The 20,672-nt window shown below is 37.2% G+C and overlaps 1 protein-coding gene across 1 annotated transcript in view; it reads left to right on the forward strand.

Moving 5' to 3' along the window:
• The first annotated feature begins 6,775 nt into the window (after positions 1-6,775).
• The window catches only part of SPDYA (speedy/RINGO cell cycle regulator family member A), a 31,641-nt gene continuing 17,744 nt past the window's right edge, over positions 6,776-20,672 (forward strand). Inside the window, exons 1-4 of the mRNA XM_082851493.1 lie at positions 6,776-7,025; positions 9,060-9,118; positions 11,494-11,579; positions 16,070-16,241. Of these exons, the coding sequence (XP_082707619.1) occupies positions 6,791-7,025; positions 9,060-9,118; positions 11,494-11,579; positions 16,070-16,241 (552 nt within the window). The 5' untranslated portion in view covers positions 6,776-6,790. The remainder of the gene's footprint in view (positions 7,026-9,059; positions 9,119-11,493; positions 11,580-16,069; positions 16,242-20,672) is intronic.

Below are 20,672 nucleotides of genomic sequence, written 5' to 3' on the forward strand. Positions count from 1 at the left end.
CTGGTAAAACTACCTGGGAAATGAATTTAGCATTGATAATCTTGTATAGTTGAAACTGTGCATACTCTAAAACCCATCAGTTTCACTTTAAAGCATTTATGGAAAAACTACATGAGTGCACCATGGGGCATACATATATAAACAGAAGTATTGTAGTATTCAAAATATTTGACTTTAATACACGGGCACTGACCAGACACCAACTCATCAGAGCCTGTGCAAGCTATAAATAACTAATTTGGCTTTACAGAGGCATAGCAGCTGATAACGAGGTCTGTGCATGGGAATACTCAGAGCATTCATAGCAAAAAATAACACAAGTGACTTGACAGAAGCATTGATTCATTATGGTATATTTACAGAATAACCCTACACAGGAATGAAAATGATTTACTGTCATTCATTAGTGTGTCTAAATCTTGAAACTATGAAGAATACAAAGAGTATTAAATTTTCAAACAAGATTTGTGTTTAAGAATACGGTAAATCTAAAAAGAAAATGGAATGGGGGAATTAATTCCCTGGCGGTCCAGTGACTAGGACTCGGCACTTTCAATCCCTGGTGGGGGAACTAAGATCCTGTAAGTTGGGGAGGGGGGGATGGGAAAAGCAAAAGTCACCTCTGCTGGGAAGTAAGGGGAGGAGGAGGAGCATACAGAATCTCAACAGTATTATTTAATGTTCTATTCCTTGGATCTTAGGTTCATGCTTTTTGGGTGGGTAGTGGCTTCTTGAGGTTTTGTTTTATGCTAAGGTTGCATATATGTTACTAATATTCTTTTGTACATATCAAATATTTCATTTTTTATAAATTTATATGCAATCCTATTTATGGAAAAGAGGCCTAGCTTTTTTTTGCGGTACGCGGGCCTCTCACTGTTGTGGCCTCTCCCGTTGCGGAGCACAGGCTCCGGACGCGCAGGCCCAGCGGCCATGGCTCACGGGCCCAGCTGCTCCGCAGCATATGGGATCTTCCCGGACCGGGGCACGAACCTGTGTCCCCTGCATCGGCAGGCGGACTCCCAACCACTGCGCCACCAGGGAAGCCCGAGGCCTAACTTTTGATTTCAAGTGAGAGACATGCAACTCTTCCTTTCACTTGAACCCTTAGGAGCCACTGTAAGGTTACTAATTGGCCTGATTTCAATTTCATTGTGTCTCAGGGAATAGGCCTGAGGAAAGGGAGTGAGACAAGAGAATGGCCAGTTAGTGGAGCAATCAAAACACACATTTATAGATGCATTAAGTTTGCTTTTATGGCCTCCGTTTGTGGTACCCCAAAATAATGACAATAGTAACATCAAAGATCACTGATCATGGATCACCATAACAAATATAATAATAATGAAAATGTGTGTAATGTTGCAAGAATTAGCCAAATGTGACAGACATGAAGTGAGAAAATGCTGCTGGAAAAGTGGCGCTAATAGACTTGCTCTACGCAGGATTGCCATAAACCTTCAATTTGTAAAAAATGTAGTATCTGCAAAGCACAATAAAACAAAGCAGTATGCCTGTAGTAGTCATTCATTGTTCAGTAAACATTCTGTGTACTCAAGGCTGGAAATTAGTAATCACAATAAACCCTGATACCTTGTGGAAAAGAGAACCACCAGGGAAAGAGAGAATGAGGCTCAAAGCAGTGTTTTCCTAGGAGAATCAGTATTTAAGGTTTTCACAACCAGTTTATGCTTCTTGGTTCATTCCCCCATTTAAGGGCCATGGGGAAAATATCCAAAATGCTTATAAGGAAAAATGAGTTTGCAGATTGTGTCCGCTTTCATGTAGGTGATTTTTTGCCATCATCTAGCTGTGTGAGAGCCCGAGAAAGAAGGGAACTAAATATTCATTCTTCAGAGTTGCTGACTGAGGAACTAATTGCTAGGAAGTGCCACAAATACGCAAGGCCAAATTGCTTTTTAAGTGTGATAGTTGTGGTAACTGAAAAATCTAGAAGCAATGCAAATATCAAAATGATTTACATTTGGTCCATCCACTCTGGACTATTATGCAGTCGTTAAGAATACTCAGAAAGACTGTAGCAACATGAAAAAAGGCCATGATACGTTAACAGGGGGAAAAAAGCAGGTTATACATTAGATAGAAGGGAAGTGAAGAGTAAAAGATGTCACGTACAAAATTTAAAAGCTATGAAGAATCCTTTTACTTATTCATTGAACAAACATTTATTATGCACCTTACATCCCAGGCACCAGGTCAAAAAGAAAAGGTTCCTGTAGAAGAAATTAGTTTGGAACAATAGATTTAACAGGATAGAATAACATTACCCCTTCTCACAAAGAGCCACGGTGCTCACACCTTTCTTTTTTGGTTTAGGTTGTCTCTTCCTCTGTTTCTACAGTTATTTTAACGTAGCAGTAATTTACAATTGCTGCTGCGAAGTTCACCTCTGATTCTTCGTCCTCCTGCCGTTGGCGTCTCCGTTTACCGCGTTCCTGCCAGTGTGTGTGCCCGGTGCGGTGGAGGAGAGGTAAGACTGACGTCCCAGCCCGGCAGGGCCTCTCCATCTCGCAGCAGGGAAGATAAATGGCTCTAATCCAAGCCTGACTTTGGTAAGTGTCCAAGGGTAAGGCGTTACATTAGAAGGCAAGAAGCGGTCTGGGAGTGTCGAGGCGTTTTACCAGGACCTTGCCGGGAGGGAAAGCAAGGCCGGGTAACTGGACAAGGTGGGCAGGCGGTTGAGGCTGCGAGTGCAGCGCGAGGTGGGAGGGGAGGCGCGCGTGCCTTGGCCTGGCCCCGCCCCCCGGAGGCGGGCTTTGCGCGCTGATTGGCCCGCGCCGACCTCGCTCCGGGTTGGCGGGAGGTCTCCGAGCCCGCCGTGCCGCGGTGGAGTAACCTGAGAGCAACCGTCTGAGGCCTTGGGCGTCTGGGGAAGGCTGCCCGCCGGCCCGGCCCCCGCTCACTAGCCTCGGTTTTCCGCAGGTACTCTCCGCTCGCGCCCTGGCTTCGGGCGTCGCCGGCAACTCTCCAGTTTTGGTTGTGCCTGGTTCCTCCGTCCCCTCTCTCCCCCAACGACGCCACCCTCAGTGTGCGAGGTAGCGGCGGCGTCTGGGCCCCTTCCGCCCGTGAGTTCCCGCCTCAGGCGCCGGCGGGGAGGAGGGGCGTCGCGGTCGTACGGCGCCTGCCGGCGCAGGGCCGCGGGGCCGGGGACGGAGGCGAGGTAGAAAGAGGGAGGCGGGGCGCCCCCCTCGGCCGGGTTTGTCGGGCTTCGCCGGCACCGTGCTCTTTGGCTCAGCTGGTCGTGCTCACTAGTGGGCGGGGGAGGGGAGGGCACACAGGGGTTGGGGGGAGATGCGTCCCCAAGTGCTAGCCGTGCCCTCTCCTCAGCGGGCGCTGCCCTCCTCGGGAAGGAAGGCCCTTAGGAAAGCGCTCGTGCCTTCGCGCAGCACGCCCGCCCCCCTGCCTTTTCCCTTGGCCCATTTATCAAAATTTACTAATGTCCCTTTCTTACATTTCCAGTACGACTGGAGGCCAACTAGCTTCTATTAAAAAATAAATAAATAAAAAAACTTTAGAAGTAATTTAACATTTAAAGACTGATAAACCCATGCTATGTTAAAATTGAGATCCTGTCTCTACAAATTTCTTTATCATGAGCACATTAAAAAAAATACCTAGGGTCTCTGTTACCAATACAATTTTAACATTTAAATTACATGTACTAGTTGAGGTGAAATTTGGTTTTCTGTCATATTGGGACTCTTCTTTCTTTCGAAGACACCCTTCCTGTAAAAAAGATACAATAATAGTGCTGCCATGTATTGAGATTTTGCTAAGCATTCAGCACTGTGCATTATCCATATAGTTCCTTTCCTCACTAAGCCTACAAAATATGTATTATTAACAATGCCTAGTAAGTAACTTTAATTGAATACTTACTATGTACCAGGTTCTAAAAAAAAATAGCTGCTTTTATTATCTCCGTATCACAAGTGAGAAAATGGAGGCTCCCAGAAGTTAAATAGCCTAAGACCCAATCGCTAGTGAGAATCAGGTCTTAATCCAGGTCTATTCTCCAGTATTTTAACGTATATTCTCAGGTGGCTCTGTCCCTCTGCCTTCTGTCGTGCTGAAAAATCCTCTGTCTTAAAAAAAAAAAAAAAAAATTCTTGGGAATTCTCCTGCGGTCCAGTGGTTAGGAATCGTTGCTTTCACTGCCAGGGCCCGTGTTGGATCCCTGGTGGGGGAAATAGGATAGGCAAGCCGCGCGGCCGACCAAACTTAAAAAATACTACTAATAATTTGACTGTTGTCATTCTTTTAGTATGTCTAAATGAAGAGCAAAAATAGAAGTTACCTCAAGTTGGAATTTGACCAAAATGCTGCATTGATAGCTTCTCTCCTTAAGGTCCTTCTCCATAACCCTCCTGCCAGTGTTTGGTTATTAATCTCAGTGAATCTCTATTTGAGGAATTTCCTCCTCTTTCTGTTTTCTCAAATTTCATATGAAGCAGAATAGTGTAAAACATATTTATTTTTTTGATTGATAGAACATTTGCATTCTATTTCATGATATATCCAAGGTTGTTTTAACAAAGCAACGCTTTTAAGTTACTTAATATTAAGTAACGTTAAGTAAAACTGACATCCTGGGAGATATGCCACAACCATTCTATATTCTGGCACATCTGTCCCGCACTCCCCCAAGCCTGCCCCCACACCCCAATGTGAGAATCCTGACTATTTAGTTTTTTCCATCTAGATTTGTAAGGTTGCTCTTTCTTTGAGGGGGAAAAAAAAAAAGATGCAGATGAGACCTCCAGCTGTCTCCCAGATGAGGTGGGCAGGGAGTAGCAAAACGTTCTTAACACAAGTCTCAAGGCACAATTAATCACCCATTCCTTTTTCTATGGAGTTTGTAGCACTCCCCCACCCTCAACTCCATAATTGCCTTCGATTTGCTTGGACCTTAGGATCTAGGAAGAAAGATGAGAGGAGAGGAGGGAAGCAAAATAGAGGGAGGAGAAGCAATTATAGAATTAATTTAATATAATTTACTCTGCCTAGTTCTTCATAATCTAGCCCTGTACTGTCTAATATGTGGTTGTTGAGCAGTTGAAATGTGGCTGGTGCAACTGAAGAATTTTTACTGCAACTGAAGAATTGAATTTTTACTTTTATTTAATTTAAAATTAAATACTGAAGGAATGTAAAATATTTTTCCCTTATGTACCACATCATTGTTTTGGTAAGACTACATTTCACTTTAACTGTTGGAAATTTAGCATCCAAAATTGAGATACACTGTAAGTGTAAACACCAGATTTCAAAGACTTAGTATGAAAAAAAGAATGTAAAGTATCTCATTAGTTTTTATATTGATTACATGTTAAAATGATATTTTGGATATACTAGGTTACATAAAATACATTCCTAAAATTAAATTCACTTGCTTATTTGTACTTTTTAAATGTGGCTTTAGAAATATAAAGTGACTCACATTATATTGGACAGTGCTGATCTAGCCCCACTATATCCAATCTTATTTTCCATTCCTTCCTTCAGCAGGGAAGTTGCTGAGGGTCAGGAAGGAGAATCTGTACCTGACTCCTTGAACATCAAGGGAGGCATGGCTGCCTGGGTCACTGTGAGTTATGGATTCAGAGGTTCTCATTAGGGTCTTAGAGTAGTTTCCTGCTTTGGCTATTCATAACTACATTTCCTATTACCCTATAAGTACTTTGACCGTAAAAGTAATGCTAACTAGTAATCACGTGAACTAATTACCACCAAACATGGTAATGATTATGCATATTGTTACATATTGATGGATTAACTTTGTTTCAATTTTTATTAGTCTATAACAGTTTACATTCATTCACACTGGTAATTGGCCACTCAAATAGCATAGTCATACACTCACAACTTTAGAAATTAAAGTGACCCTACCAAATGTAAAATAGATAGCTAGTGGGAAGCAGCCACATAGCACAGGGAGATCAGCTGGGTGCTTTGTGACCACCTAGAGGGGTGGGTGGGATAGGGAAGGTGGGAGGGAGACGCAAGAGGGAGGAGATATGGGGATATATGTATATGTATAGCTGATTCACTTTGTTATAAAGCAGAAACTAACACACCACTGTAAGGCAATTATACTCCAATAAAGATGGTAAAAAAAGAAGATATTAAAGTGACCAATTTATGAGAATCCCTCAATGCACTTTATACCATGCATTTCTTTGCTAGAATTGTATTTAACTTTTCAATAAATAACAATCAATGCTTGTTGAATCAGTGAGTTTTATAACATATCAAGGAATTAACCAGTTAGAAAATATGCTTTTTTATGTGTGAGATTGCTTTTTAATATAATAATTGATGTTGATAATAATTTAGTTCTGGAAGTAGTTTGCCTTATTGTATAAAAACTTTGACTGACATAATAAAATTGTCAATACAAGCAGAATAAAAATTATCAGGAAAAAGGAATACCACAAATAGATTATAAACTCAGCATAGTTTCTATAATTTAAAATTTGGTTTTGAGTTCCCTAGTAGTCAAAGCAAAATAGTATGCAGGATCTTATTATTTGGGAAGAGAAGGCATATCAGTTACCCAAAGGAAGCATAGCTTTACTTGGTACTAAATTCTAAAAGCAGTTTCTCATGTGAGTCATTGTCATAACTAACATTTTAGTAGTAGGTTCAGTAACATTTCCTATGACTGCATCTGATAGTGTCATCCAATCTGTTGTTTTTATATAGAAGTGAACAAGAGTGTGATAAATAACTGTGTGTTTTATTTTTACAGGAATTGTGGGAAACCAAAATGAGGCATAATCAGCTATGTTGTGAGACACCACCTACTGTCACTGTACATGTAAAATCAGAGTCAAATAGATCACATCAGCCTAAAAAACCCATTAACCTGAAGCGTCCTATTTTTAAAGATAGTTGGCCAGCATCTGAAAAAAATGCACATAATAGCGACAAGTCTAAACGCCCCAAAGGACCCTGTCTAGTTATACAGCGTCAGGAAATGACTGCTTTCTTTAAATTATTTGGTAGGTTTAAAATATTGTAATGGGGTAATTATAGAGTACTTAAAAATAAGAATATAAGATCTATTTTATCATTTTTATAATAAAGAGGATACTGTTATTTTCTATGTCAGATTTTCTATCTCCAACCAAATTTGCCTTTTGTTTTCCTTAGTCCTTTTTTTTTTCCCCCTCAATGCTGGATTTTTGTTTGTTTTGATTACTTTTAGAGTAGAAATTCATCATCTAGCTTTTAGACTACTTAAATTTAAGTGTCAAATGTAAATTCTGGGCAGTTCAAGGTCATAGCATGAGTTTTGTTTGACCTAAAGTATAAATACTACATAAAGTCTCAGGTGAGCCAACTGACCCAGTGTCACTGGGCCTGAGGGGTTTCCCAGGACTTTCAGTGCTGAAACTGAGCAAACTGGCAAGGTTAGTCAACCTAGAGCAGTTTCAGTATTATATCTGGGGAATATTATTAAAAATTAAGTATGCTTTATCATCATGCTCATGTAATGAAATTGAGTTTGAATTTGTTCAGATCATGAAACAGTGCTACTTTGCTAATAAGCCTCTTAAACATAGCCAAAAAGAAACTTCTTTATAGTACTTCTACTGGCCAAGAAAGAGGATTGGTTTTTGTTTTTTGAGGTAAGGCAGTAAGGTAGACGGAATAAAGGGTTGGATAGATGGATTCTGGTAAGTATCTGCGGGACTGAATCAAATCAAGTAGCTATCACTGTCTGGTAGATCCAGGTAACAGCCTTCCTTGCTTATAGAGGAAAGCATATGCATAAAGGAGGAGAGAGTTGGGGACAAGAGTGTTTGCCCTGCTGAGAGGACAGAAATCTTTAAAAAAAAAAAAAAAAAGGAGGGCAAGCTGGTTAAGATTTAAAGAAAAGCAAAATAAGATAATAGAAGACAAAATGTAAATAATACAGGTAGAAAATGTTGAACTATAAAGATGTTCCTTGTCAGGATCTAGAATGCTGTTAATAAAAGTTTCCCTCTCTCTTTATTAAGAGTAGAGTGAAGTTATTACCCACAAACTTTATTATTATTTGTAACTGAATGTGAGAAATAGGAGAAAATACATGGCTTTACCATTTTAGGTAATTTAAGAAATAGAAATGGAATTAACAAGGCAGAAATTAATTATTCTCAAAAAAGCAGTACTTATACTTGGAACTTTCCATTTATTTGACTACATTGATGATATTTCTAGGATATAACAAGAAGTTATGCTTATTTAACTTAAAATGCAGGGGGAAATGGAAAAAAGTAGATCTTTCTCAAATTATATTCTGACAGCTACCCATATATTTTGGGATTATATATTTTAGCCTTTTAAAATTGAAATGAGTGTTTCTGACCTATTTTTTGGATGTTATTCATTTTTTAACAGTATGTTTGTTGATCTTTTTGTCATACTCAGTTTTTTCCAAAATTAAATGTTAGTTATAACTAACTAATGAATTATGAATCTCCTTTACATAGATATTTTCATGTGTATTTGGATAATAGATAATTGGACAGAGATAAGTAGGAGAAGAGAAAACTCAAAACTAAAAATACCCCGTACCTAAAAGGAGAAAGTAGTTAAAAAAAAAAAAAAAAGTAAAACATATTTAGAAAACAGAGTATTCATTGAGTCATTATGTCTTAAAGACTTATCTTTTATCAGATTCCATTTCCACCTGTTAAAGATGGATTTTGGAAAACAACAAAGGCTCATCTAGAGCTACCCAAGACATATTTCTAAAAGAGCTATAGAAATATTCAATAAATCAAACAGTTCTATCATTCTTCCTGCAGTCTGGGCTATATATTAAGGCAAATCAGATGGGAAGCCAAAGAATAAAGCAGTAGCTTTTTGTACAGCGCTTGCAATGGCAAACACGCTAAAGAACTGAAAACTACACCTTGGACAACCCTGGTCCTGCCATTTTTGTTTGATTTCTAAGCATCATTTGTCATCTTCTTATGTAAAAATTAATTCTTCAAAAGGAAACCACCTGTTTTCAAAAGACAAGTCATAGCTATCTTTTGTTGTAGATGATGACTTAATTCAAGATTTCTTGTGGATGGACTGCTGCTGTAAAATTGCAGACAAGGTAAATTTGTTAACAGTATAATCATTAACCAGCATTATTATGTTACTAGGCTATCAGGACTTTAATGAACCTTATTAGGATTTTCTATCTTATTAATTAAGGTTAGGAAAAGAACTAGCCTACATTGCTCCTTCAAAGTGGAATCCATTAGCATACAACATAGATTCATTCTATCTATACTTGAGGCATTGTGAAATATTATTGATTAAATGACCTTAAACCCATATCTGTTTGATTTAAAACAAGAATCAATATAGACTTAATATGTTCTTTGTTTGGGTGGTTGGGGGTTTTTTTGTTCTGTTTTGGTTTTTTTCTTAATTGAAATTTAGTTGATGTGTATCAGTTATAGGTGTACACTATAATGATTCAAAATTTTTAAAGGTTATACTCCATTTATAGTTATAAAATATTGGCTATATTAGGCTTAATATGTTTTGATCAGAATTATTACTTTTTATCAGGTAATAATATGAGATTCATTCCACTAAGGCAGTCTGTTACACATTTTAATATTTTGTAGATAATTTAGATAAAACAAATCCCAATAATCTTGTAGAGTAAAATTAGTTTATCATGTTCTTTATTTAGGAATCAGTGTTTCATAAAAGAACATCATGATGCTGACTTATATACTAGGGATTGTGATGTTTCTATACTATTTAGGTTTAGCTGATCAGTTAGAATTTCAACTTTATAAATGTCATCTTAGACCAGTTAGTCATATCAGAAAATTCAGCATGACTTCGTATTACATTTAAAATAACATGCTATGGGACTTCCCTGGTGCCACAGTGGTTAAGAATCGCCTGCCAATGCAGGAGACACGGGTTTGATCCCTGGTCCGGGAAGATCCCACATGCTGCGGAGCATCTGGGCCCATGTGCCACAACTGCTGGGCCTGCGCTCTGGAGCCCGCGAGACACAACTACTGAGCCTGCATGCTGCAACTGCTGAGGCCTGCATGCCTGGAGCCCGTGCTCTGCAACGGGAGGGGCCACCGCAGTGAGAGGCCCGCGCACCACAACGAGGAGTAGCCCCCCCACGCTGCAACTAGAGAAAGCCGGCACGCAGCAACGAAGACCCAAAGCAGCCAAAAATAAATAAATAAATAAATAAATAATGTGCCAACCAACAGAAAAGGGAATGAACAGAAGACTAGCTCATGATTAAATACCCACTAATTTCATATTGATGTGAACTCTTATTTTAAGCTTAAGATAAAAATAAAATCAGAGGGTTTTTTTAATTTTGAAAATTTTTAGAAAATTTCAAACATACAACTTATAGTAGAGAGAATAGAACAAAGACCCTCCATGTGCCTGTCATCCAGCTAAAACAATGATCAACTCATGGCCATTCTTATTTCTTCTAATCTCTCTCCCCAAACGTGGATTATTTTGAAGCAAATCCCAGACATCCCAACATTTTATCCATAAATATTTAAAGATGTACTTCTAAAAGGTGAGATCTTTTTAAACATAATCAGTGTCACTGATGCTTTTAAAAATTGACAGTAATGCCTTAATGTAAAATATCCAGTTCATGTGGAGTTCTAAAGTTTTAAATTTTACAAATTTAAGCACCTTACAGTAATTAAAGTTGTTGGACAGCAGGGGGCAGTGCCTTTAAAGTAGCCGGGAGTACTGTATCTTAACACTCAATATATCAAGAATCCTCTACTGAAAGTTACCTTGAAAATTTGGAATCACCTTTGTGGCCAAACCTGTGAAGGTAGCATGAATTAGGCATTTTATGAAAGGGAGTCTATTATCAATATATCAGTATCATAACTTGTTTTTAACTTGCAGAACAGGCAGAACCTGGCATGGGTCCCAATAGCAGGCTAGACATATGTCTTCCTAATAGTACATTTAAAACACTTTTATTCCAGTGAAAATAGAGCCATGTTGTTCTAATTTCTGGTTAGAAGTTATTTTTCAAAAATTATTTTCAAAAGTGAGTATGGATGTCTGCAACTAACTCAAAGGGTTGAGGGGAAAAATTTTTGCATATACACATACATCAAGCCAGTGTGGCAACAGAAAAACAATTGGTGAATCTAGGTGAAGGATGTGTGGTTATTCACTTGATTATTATTTCAGCTTCTCTATAGGTCTGAATAGATGGCAATAATAAAATTTAGAGGTTAAAATTATAATTATAAAGTTATAATTTAATCATAAATGATCCAGAACTATTTCTCACTGTTCATATGGATTAAAGAAAGCCAAAAAATAAGGACTCAAATAAATAGCTAATTCTATAATAAGGATAAATAATGCTTTATTTTAGCTTATAAACATAACTATTTTAAAGCAGTTTTACTATGAAAGCAAAACATTAATATTAACTTTTAACTTTTTTCCCTATAGTATCTTTTGGCTATGACCTTTGTTTATTTCAAGAGAGCTAAATTTACTATAAATGAGCATACCAGGATAAATTTCTTTATTGCTCTGTAAGTATGCTTTCTACTAAGTGATTTTTGTGCTAGTTATTTATAATATATACAATACCTTATTTAAAATAGAGGCTGTTTAAAACCTGATGTATATCTTTGAATAGGCCTTCCTGTTTAAAAGCTATATGTTTTTTTACTTTAATAGGATATTCTTATGTTCTTTTCACTGGTCTTATCCTGCCATATGCCTAACATTTATTATTCAGTATTCCACTTGAGTTTGTATTGTACCTTTCACATTTCCATAATTTATATAGTGTTCCACATAAATTATCCCAAATTTTCCTCTTTTGGACTTAGAGATTTTTTTAAAAGCCAGAATATTCTCTTTGAAATGTAATGTATAGTAAAAATTATCATTATTGCCCTTTTACACTGAACAGCTTGTGGAAAATGCTCTAGACATCTCAATATCAAAACCTTTTCTACCTAGTACCTGGATATAATGCTGCAGTTTGGAATATATGAATATAATTTTAAGTACCTAACTAGGGAACTACATATAAAAATATTTAAATTGAATACCACAACAACCGTTAGCACTGAAGAATTTATTTAAAGTCTGTTTAATTCAGAATCAAAGAGTGATTCAAGAAATAGGACTAGAAGAAATTATCTCTGCATGCTTTCAGCAGACACATTTCCCCATGCATAGGAAAATATGAACTCAATATAAAATTTGAGTTGATGATTGCTAAATGGGGGGGAATATAATAGTATTAGCTAATATTGATATGTGCAAGGTACCACAAAAATGTTTTCTATAAACTCGTCTAATCTTCCCTATAAGATACATTTTTTTAATTATCTCCATTTTACAGATGGGGAAATTGAAACTGAGGAAGATTAAGTACTTTCCAAGGTCACAAAAGTTAATCAGCAAATTCAGGTGTGACTTGCCAATGGCCAAATTCAGCCATTTAACACTAAGCTGCTGTTTACGTGTCTCTTAGTATTATATCTGTATGTTGATGCAATATCTATTTTATAGTTTTTTTTCTCACGTGAAAATTGAAAACAAACCAAAAGAAACTTTATTTAAATCTTACCAGATGCCCCAAATTGGATTTGACAAGTTTTGTAATGTTATTACCAGCAAAGCACTGTGTTAGCTTACACTGTGTAGTAGCATGTCAGGTTGCGTTGCATGTTGTATTATAAGCTCCATATGAAAAGTAACATGAATTATAATTTACATTTTTATATCTAATCATTCTTTTGATATAACCTCACTCAATAGTTCTCATTAAATATTTTCTCAGCCACAGTTCTAACTCAACTCCTTTTCCTTTCTATATATTCTTATAACACTCTGAACTTCTATTATCATTTTCCTATATCCTCTTTCAGTTATGTATTTATTTCATACTTGATTGCCTTTTCTACTTGACTGTAGACTCCTTAAGGGCAAGGAATGTGTATCTTACTTTTTTTGCATACTTCAGTGGCTGACATAGGAGGTTCTTAATTTTTTATTTGAATAAACATAATTAACCCAATGCAAAAGAAATGGACTCTGCTCCAAGAAAAATCTATTTCAAATTAGAAGACAACTTACATGTGTAAGAGACAGATATTTCATTACCTTGAGGCTGAAAAATTGTTAATATAGAATAGAATAATAATGTGGTCCTGATACTGGAGTACCATAGTCCATTATAGATTTTTCATTAATCTGCAAGCATGAAAGGGGCCAACCTCCAGCTCCATCTACAGTTTATTAAGAACTCTCAGGGATACTTAAGTGAGAAATTACTTTATGTAATTTCACAAAGGACATGATTTGACTCATATAACTGAATGGGTTTAACAATGAGGTGCTTTATAATAAGGTAATATATATATATATAATATAATATAAGGTAATATTAAAATAGTTATTTTAAGGGAGGATAAAAATATGTACGTACTCATTTTATATTAATGTAACTAAATATGAATATGCACATGGTTAAAAAATATATATAGGAAGGTATACAATTAAAAGTAAGTCTTGGGGGCTTCCCTGGTGGCGCGGTGGTTGAAAGTCCGCCTGCCGATGCAGGGGGCGCGGGTTCGTGCCCCAGTCCGGGAGGATCCCACATGCTGCGGAGTGGCTGGGCCCGTGAGCCATGGCCGCTGAGCCTGCGCGTCCGGAGCCTGTGCTCCGCAACGGGAGAGGCCACAACAGTGAAAGGTCTGCCTACCGCAAAAAAAAAAAAAAGTAAGTCTTCCTCATATCTCAAGACCTTGACCTCCCTCCTCAAGGACAGTTAACAGTTTCATATGTATGTGTCTAGAATAATTTTCTATATATGAACCAGTGTGTATATTACATGAATAGAGATGTACTATACACTTCTGTGCCTTTAAAATTTTTTTAATGTGAAATATTTACAAAAGAGTATATGGAATGTATACGTATGTGTGTGTAAAAGAATAGAAGCAAAACAAATACTCATGTACCCATGACTCAAGAATAGAACATTGCCAAAATCTTAGAAACTCACAGCACACAGTTTCCCAATTAGAGCCCCCTCCCTTCCACAAGTAATCATTTTCTTACTTTTCTTTATTCTATGTATATACCTCTAAATAATATATTATTTGGTTATTCCTATTTGGGGGCTATATAATAAAATAATTATACACCATAATTACCATTATCATTCTTCTGTAACTTTCTTCTTTTGCTTTATAATATTATTTTGAGATTCATTTCTATTGATACATGTAGCTATAGTTCATTTCATTTTCACTGCAGAATAATATTCTATTGTTTCTTATATATTTGCATTTTTTCCTACCATCTTGTTGTGTATTTTGTGTATGTCCCATTTTTTTCTTTCTTCTTTCCCCTCCATTTTAATCTTTTTGATTGAGATTTTAATATTTTTACTTTTGATACCTTTTTTTCCTCTACATGTTTGGAAATCTTACATTCTATATCTATTCTTTTAGCAATTGCCCTAGTTATTTTTAATTACAAGACCCTTAAGCATTTTAACTCTAATCACTCTTCCCAACTTCTATTCTCTTGTTTTGCAATTCTATTAGTTCTACCTGATGCCCTCCAAAATGTTAGACATTATTATTGTTGTTTTATAAATTCAACATTTGTTTAGATTTGCCCATATATCTATATATCTTTGATTACTGTTCCTTCTTGCATCTCAAACCTTCCACTTGGGATCATTTGCCTTCCTTTCTGATTGCTTTTAAGACCCCCTTTTCTTGGGTGTTTGTCTCTTAATTCCAGTATCTTCACACTTCAGGGACTGTTTCTGTTCATGGTGCCTTGTTCCCTTGTATGTTTTGTAATTTTTTTTTATTGTGAGTCGCCTGTTTTTCTTAGAAAGTCATCTATGGAGCTTGCATTGTTTCCAGTGGGAAATCTGCTCCATCCTTATCTCTGTTCCTGTGTTATCTAACATGTCTTATTTTTTTTCTCTGACTGCTTTTAAGATTTTCTCTTTATTACTGGTCCTAAGTAATTAATTATGATATGCCTTAGTATAATTTTCTTCATGTTTTGTGCTTTGGAGTTCACTGAGATTCTTTGTGGGTTTATAGTTTTCATCAAATTTTGAAAATTTTCAGTCATTATTTCTTCAAATGTTTTTTCTGTCCAGCCACCACCCTTTAGGGATTGCAATTTCACCTTTATTAGGCTGCTTAAAGTTGTCTCGCAGCTTATTGATGCTCTGTTCATTATTTTTGTTTCCTTTTTTCTGTGTTTCATTTTAGATAGTTTATATTGCTATGTCTTCAATGCACAATTCTTTTCCTCTGCAAAATTTGATCTGCTGTTAACCCCACTCAATGTAGTTTTCATTGTACACATAGTTTTCATCTCTAGAGGTATACTTTCAATGTGTCTAATCTTTTTGAACATCTGGAATAATTATAACTGTTTTAGTATCCTTGTCTGTTACTTCTATCATGTGGGTCAGTTTTGATTGACTGATGATTCTTCTTATCTGTCCGGTTTTCCTGCTTTTATGCATGCCTGATTCCCCCTCAGGTATTTGAGTGTAGGGAAAAACCGTAAGAATAGAGGGAACACAGTGACTAACATTCACCCAGGGCTGGAAATAGTGCCTGTTCCCATCAGCCAGACTGAAAAAACTTATAATTCACACTGAGTAATTCAGTACTGAGTACAGTACTCAGGAACGTCTTGCCTTAGTGGGGAGAAATTAGCCCTAGACTGAACATTGCTCCAGATCCACCTAACAAATCATGAAAGCAAGACTTGAAAGGATCAGACCGTTTCCATATAACTGCATCCCAGAGCAAAGCTCAAGATTGATAGGAATATAAAAGTATCCAGAACTCAACAGGTAAAATTCACTGTATCTCTATTTTTGACCTACCTTTCTTTAATCATGCATAAGGTTGAACATCTTTTATGTGTTTATAAACAAGTTGGGTGTGTGTGTGTGTGTGAACTGTCTGTTCCTGTCCTTTACCCATTTCTTTTTTGAGTTGTTGGTCTTCTTTGCTAGGTATCTGGCCAATACAGTTGAAGAAGATGAAGAAGAATCCAAATATGAAATTTTTCCATGGGCTTTAGGGAAAAACTGGAGAAAATTATTCCCTGATTTCTTAAAGTTAAGGGACAAACTCTGGGATAGAATTGACTATAGGGCTATTGTAAGCCGGCGATGCTGTGAGGAGGTAAGATTTTTACATGCGTTTTATATATATAATCTCTGTCTTCTCTTTATGTAGTTTTCCTTTTATGTTTTTTAATGTGCTTCTAATGTTTCACTTTTTTTTTGTATATGAAGTGTAAACCATTAACCTTGATGATTACCATGAGTACAACTTTTATATTACAATGTTGATGTTTTAATTTTATACCACAATAATTAAAAATTGTCATTTCTGTTTTTCAGAGCAGCCTAGTTCTGTAGAAAGTATTTTTATTTTAGAGTGTTTCTCTAAAAAGATCACCAGTATATTGGGAAAGAATAGCGTGCACATTCCAAAATACATCATGGTAATAACATTGGAGCTGAATAATAATTTCCATTAAATAATTTCTGTTAAAGTATCAAAATTTCAAGTTCCCAAGGTTAAATGTGAACTACATGGTATAAAATAAGTTTAAAAACTATACCTCTTTTCATAAAGCATACATAAAGTTTCCTTGATGCCAGATTCTATTAATATAAAGCAGAAAGACACTAAAAGTTAAAAGATTATTTTATCTAATGTTCTGGTTTTCAGTAAAGAAAGTTAATGTTTCAAACTAAAAAAATTTGGAGTAGAAAATTAAATGGAAGGCAATGATCACTATAAGGCAGTACTAGTTCAAAGAAGTCTGGTAAATGTGGGCTAGATAATGCTGTAATTAAATGAAGTCATATGGGACTTCCCTGGTGGCGCAGTGGTTAAGAATCCGCCTGCCAATGCAGGGGACACAGGTTCAATACCTGGTCCGGGAAGAACCCACATGCTGTGGAGCAACTAAGCCCATGCGCCACAACTACTGAGCCTGCGCTCTAGAGCAGGGGTCGCCAACCCCTGGTACTGGTCCACAGCCTGTTAGGAACTGAGCAACACAGCAGTAAGTGAGCAGTGGGCGAGTGAGCGAAGCTTTGTCTGCCGCTCCCCATTGCTCGCATTACCACCTGAACCATCCACCCCCACCAGTGGAAAAATCGTCTTCCATGAAACCAGTGCCTGGAGCCAAAAAGGTTGGGGACCTCTGCTCTAGAGCCCACGAGCCACAACTACCGAGCCCACACGCTACAACTACTGAAGTCTGTGTGCTCTAGGGCCCATGTAGCCACAACTACCGAGCCTGCATGCTGCAACTATTGAAGCCTGCGCACCTAGAGCCCATGCTCCGCAACAAGAGAAGCCACCGCAATGAGAAGCCCGCGCACCGCAAAGAAGAGTAGTCCCCACTCGCTGCAACTAGAGAAAGCCTGCGTGCAGCAACGAAGACCCAACGCAGCCAAAAAAAAAAAAAAAAAAAATGAAGTCATATCTAGTTTAATGACTACAGGCCAAAGGAACCAATTAATGGATTAGTGTCAGACCTGAGGGGAGACTTCAGAGGTGTGTCACAGAACTCTGCCCAGAATTAACCTTGTTAATTATATTAATGAGATGAAGATGTTGCAGTTATGCATATTTGTGGATTAGGATTGTTGAATGTTGGGGGAAATGCAAGGATTCAGAAATAACTTAGAGGACTGTGCAGCAGGCCAAGTCTTTACAAGATTATATTCAATAGAAAAATATGAAAAGTTAGGTATGTATGACCCACCTCCCCAGATTAATGGATCCTCATTAAGGAATTTAAAGGACTCATTCCAATTACAGGGCATTGAAAAAGTCCTGTCTTGTTATTTTTTGTCACTACCTCCCTAGGTGAGGAGTGGGTAATTTGCGCACTTGTTGCCATCCTTGATGTGATAGCGGGCCTTATTTGAACACTCTGATTTTTTCAAAGTAAATGCTTCAAGCCCTGTAGAACACTCAGCTAAGTACATGGAGGGGGCACTGGAGGCAGAAGAGGCTGGGATAGGCAATGCTTCCTCATGGCAGGTTGCTTACCCACTCCTAAAATACAATGACTAGCATTTTAACTGCAACAACTTTATTCTGCTGGAGCTGGAATTACCTCAGTTGCTGGCACCAGACAAAGAGACAGAGAGTTATGTGGCTTAATGGTGTATGTGTAAGAGACTACAAAGTTTTAGACACCTGGAAAGTCAGTTGTGTAGTGGGATTTACAGAAAAGTTTAGTCTCTCAAGGCTTCAGCACTGAGAACTAACAGATCTCTCTCCTAATTCCAGATCTGCATATCCAATTTTTAATTTACATTTCATTATCTAGTAGATACCTCAAACTTAACATGCTGAAAATTGAGTTTTTGATTCCCCCACATAGACCTCTACACTTGCTCCTCCTGCAATCTTCCACATGTTAATAAATAGTAACTTCATCATTCTAGTTGTTCAGGCCAAAAAACTGTCACCCTAGACTTTTTTTTCCCACATCTATACCTTAAAGAAAATCCAGCATCCTACCATTTCTCACCACCTCCACCACTAAACCCTACTTTAATTGTCATCTCTTGCCTCAACTATTGTCATAACTTTCCAAATAGTCTCCCTTACAATCTTTCTTCCCTATAGTCTATTCTTCATAGCAGATTTAAAGAGTAAATCTTTTAGAAAATCAAATCATGTCTCCTTTACTCAAAATCCTCCAGAGGCTTCCCATCTCACATAGAGTAAAAGACACAAAGTACTTATCCTGGATCCACATGGTCTGCCAACTCTCCTCCTTTATCTCTTTCACTTCATCTCCCATCCTTGTCCATTTCACTGCAACCACTCTGGCCTACTTGCTATTCTTCAAATGCACCAAGGACACTCCCATCTCAGGGTCTTTGCATTTGCCATTCATATTACCTGGAATGTTTTCCCCCAGAGATTCATATGCTTCACTTCCTCACTTCATTCAGGACTCTGCTTAAATGTCATGTCAGAGAAACCGTTCTTTACCACCCTATACTGAGTAGTAACTCCCTCAATGGAATAAAAATTGAAGAGTCCAGTTGACTTTTGGCGGTACCAAGAAAATTAAGTGGGGAATGAATCGTCTTTTCAACAAATTGTGCTGGAACAACTGGATGTCCACGTGCGAAAGAAAGCACTTGGACCCCTACTCCATATTATATATAAAAAGCTAACTCAAAATGGATCAAAGACCTAAATTTAAGAGCTAAAAACTATAAAAATCTTAAAACATAGGGGTTACATCTTCATGACCTTGGATTAGGTTTCTTAGATATAATACCAGAAGCACAAGCAAGAATAGGAAATATAGATAAAATGGACATCATCAAAATTTTAAACTTTTGTTCTTCAAAGGACACCATTAAGAAAGTGAAGAGACAACCCACAAACTGGAAGAAAAATTTTGCAAATCATCTGTTTTATAAGGCACTTATATCTAAAATATATAAACAGCTCTTACAACTCAGTATTAAAGAGACAACCCAATTTTTTAAAGGGCAAAGGATCTGAATATGTATTTCTTCAAAAAAGATATTCAGATGGGCATAAAAGCACATGAAAAGACGCTCAACATCATTAGCCATCAGAAAAATGCAAACTCAAAAACACAAGGAGATATCACTTTACACCCACTAGGATGACGATAATTTTTTTTAAAAAAAGACAGACAATAACAAGTATTGGTAAGGATGTGGAGAAGTTGGAATCCTTATACACTTCTGGTGGGATTGTAAAATCATGTAGTTGCTTTGGAAAACAGTCTGGCATTTCCTCAAAATGCTACACAGAGTTACCATGTGACCCAGCAATTCCACTCCTAGTTTTATACTCAACAGAAATGAAAACTATGTCCACACAAAAACTTGTGCATGAATGTTCATAGCAAGCAGCCTTATTCATAATAGTCAATAGTTGTGAAAACAGTCGAAATGTCCAGCAGCTAATTAATGGATCGACAAAATATCTATACAATGATATATTACTTGACAATTAAAAGGAATAAAGTACTGATACATGTTACAAAGTGGATGAACCCTGAAAACATTATGCTAAATGAAAGAAGCCAGTCCCCAAAGGACCACATATTGTATGGTTTCATTTATATCAACTGTAAAGAATATATAATCCAAAGTGACAGAAAGTGGTTGCCTAGGGATGAAGGGAGAGAGGAATGCAGTAACAGTGCCTGACTTGTAGGCGCTCAGTAAATATAGCTGACTGACAGAATGAATGGAACTTAAAGCTTCTGATTCTTTTTCATACCTTCTTATCTGTGAAGACAAACAACAACAAGGACCTAATGTATAGCACAGGGAACTATATTCAATATCTTGTAGTAACCGATAATGGAAGAGAATCTGAAAAAATATATAACTGAATCACTTTGCTGTACACCTGAAACATTGTATATCAACTATACTTGATTAAAAACTTTTTTTAAATAAACAAAACTATAAAACAATTCTTGGGCTTCCCTGGTGGTGCAGCGGTTAAGAATCCGCCTGCCAATGTGGGGGACATGGGTTCGAGCCCTAGTCTAGGAAGATCCCACATGCCGCGGAGCAA

The sequence above is a fragment of the Leucopleurus acutus genome, assembly GCF_964270905.1.
Source record: "Leucopleurus acutus genome assembly, chromosome: 12".
Classification (NCBI taxonomy): Eukaryota; Metazoa; Chordata; class Mammalia; order Artiodactyla; family Delphinidae; genus Leucopleurus; species Leucopleurus acutus.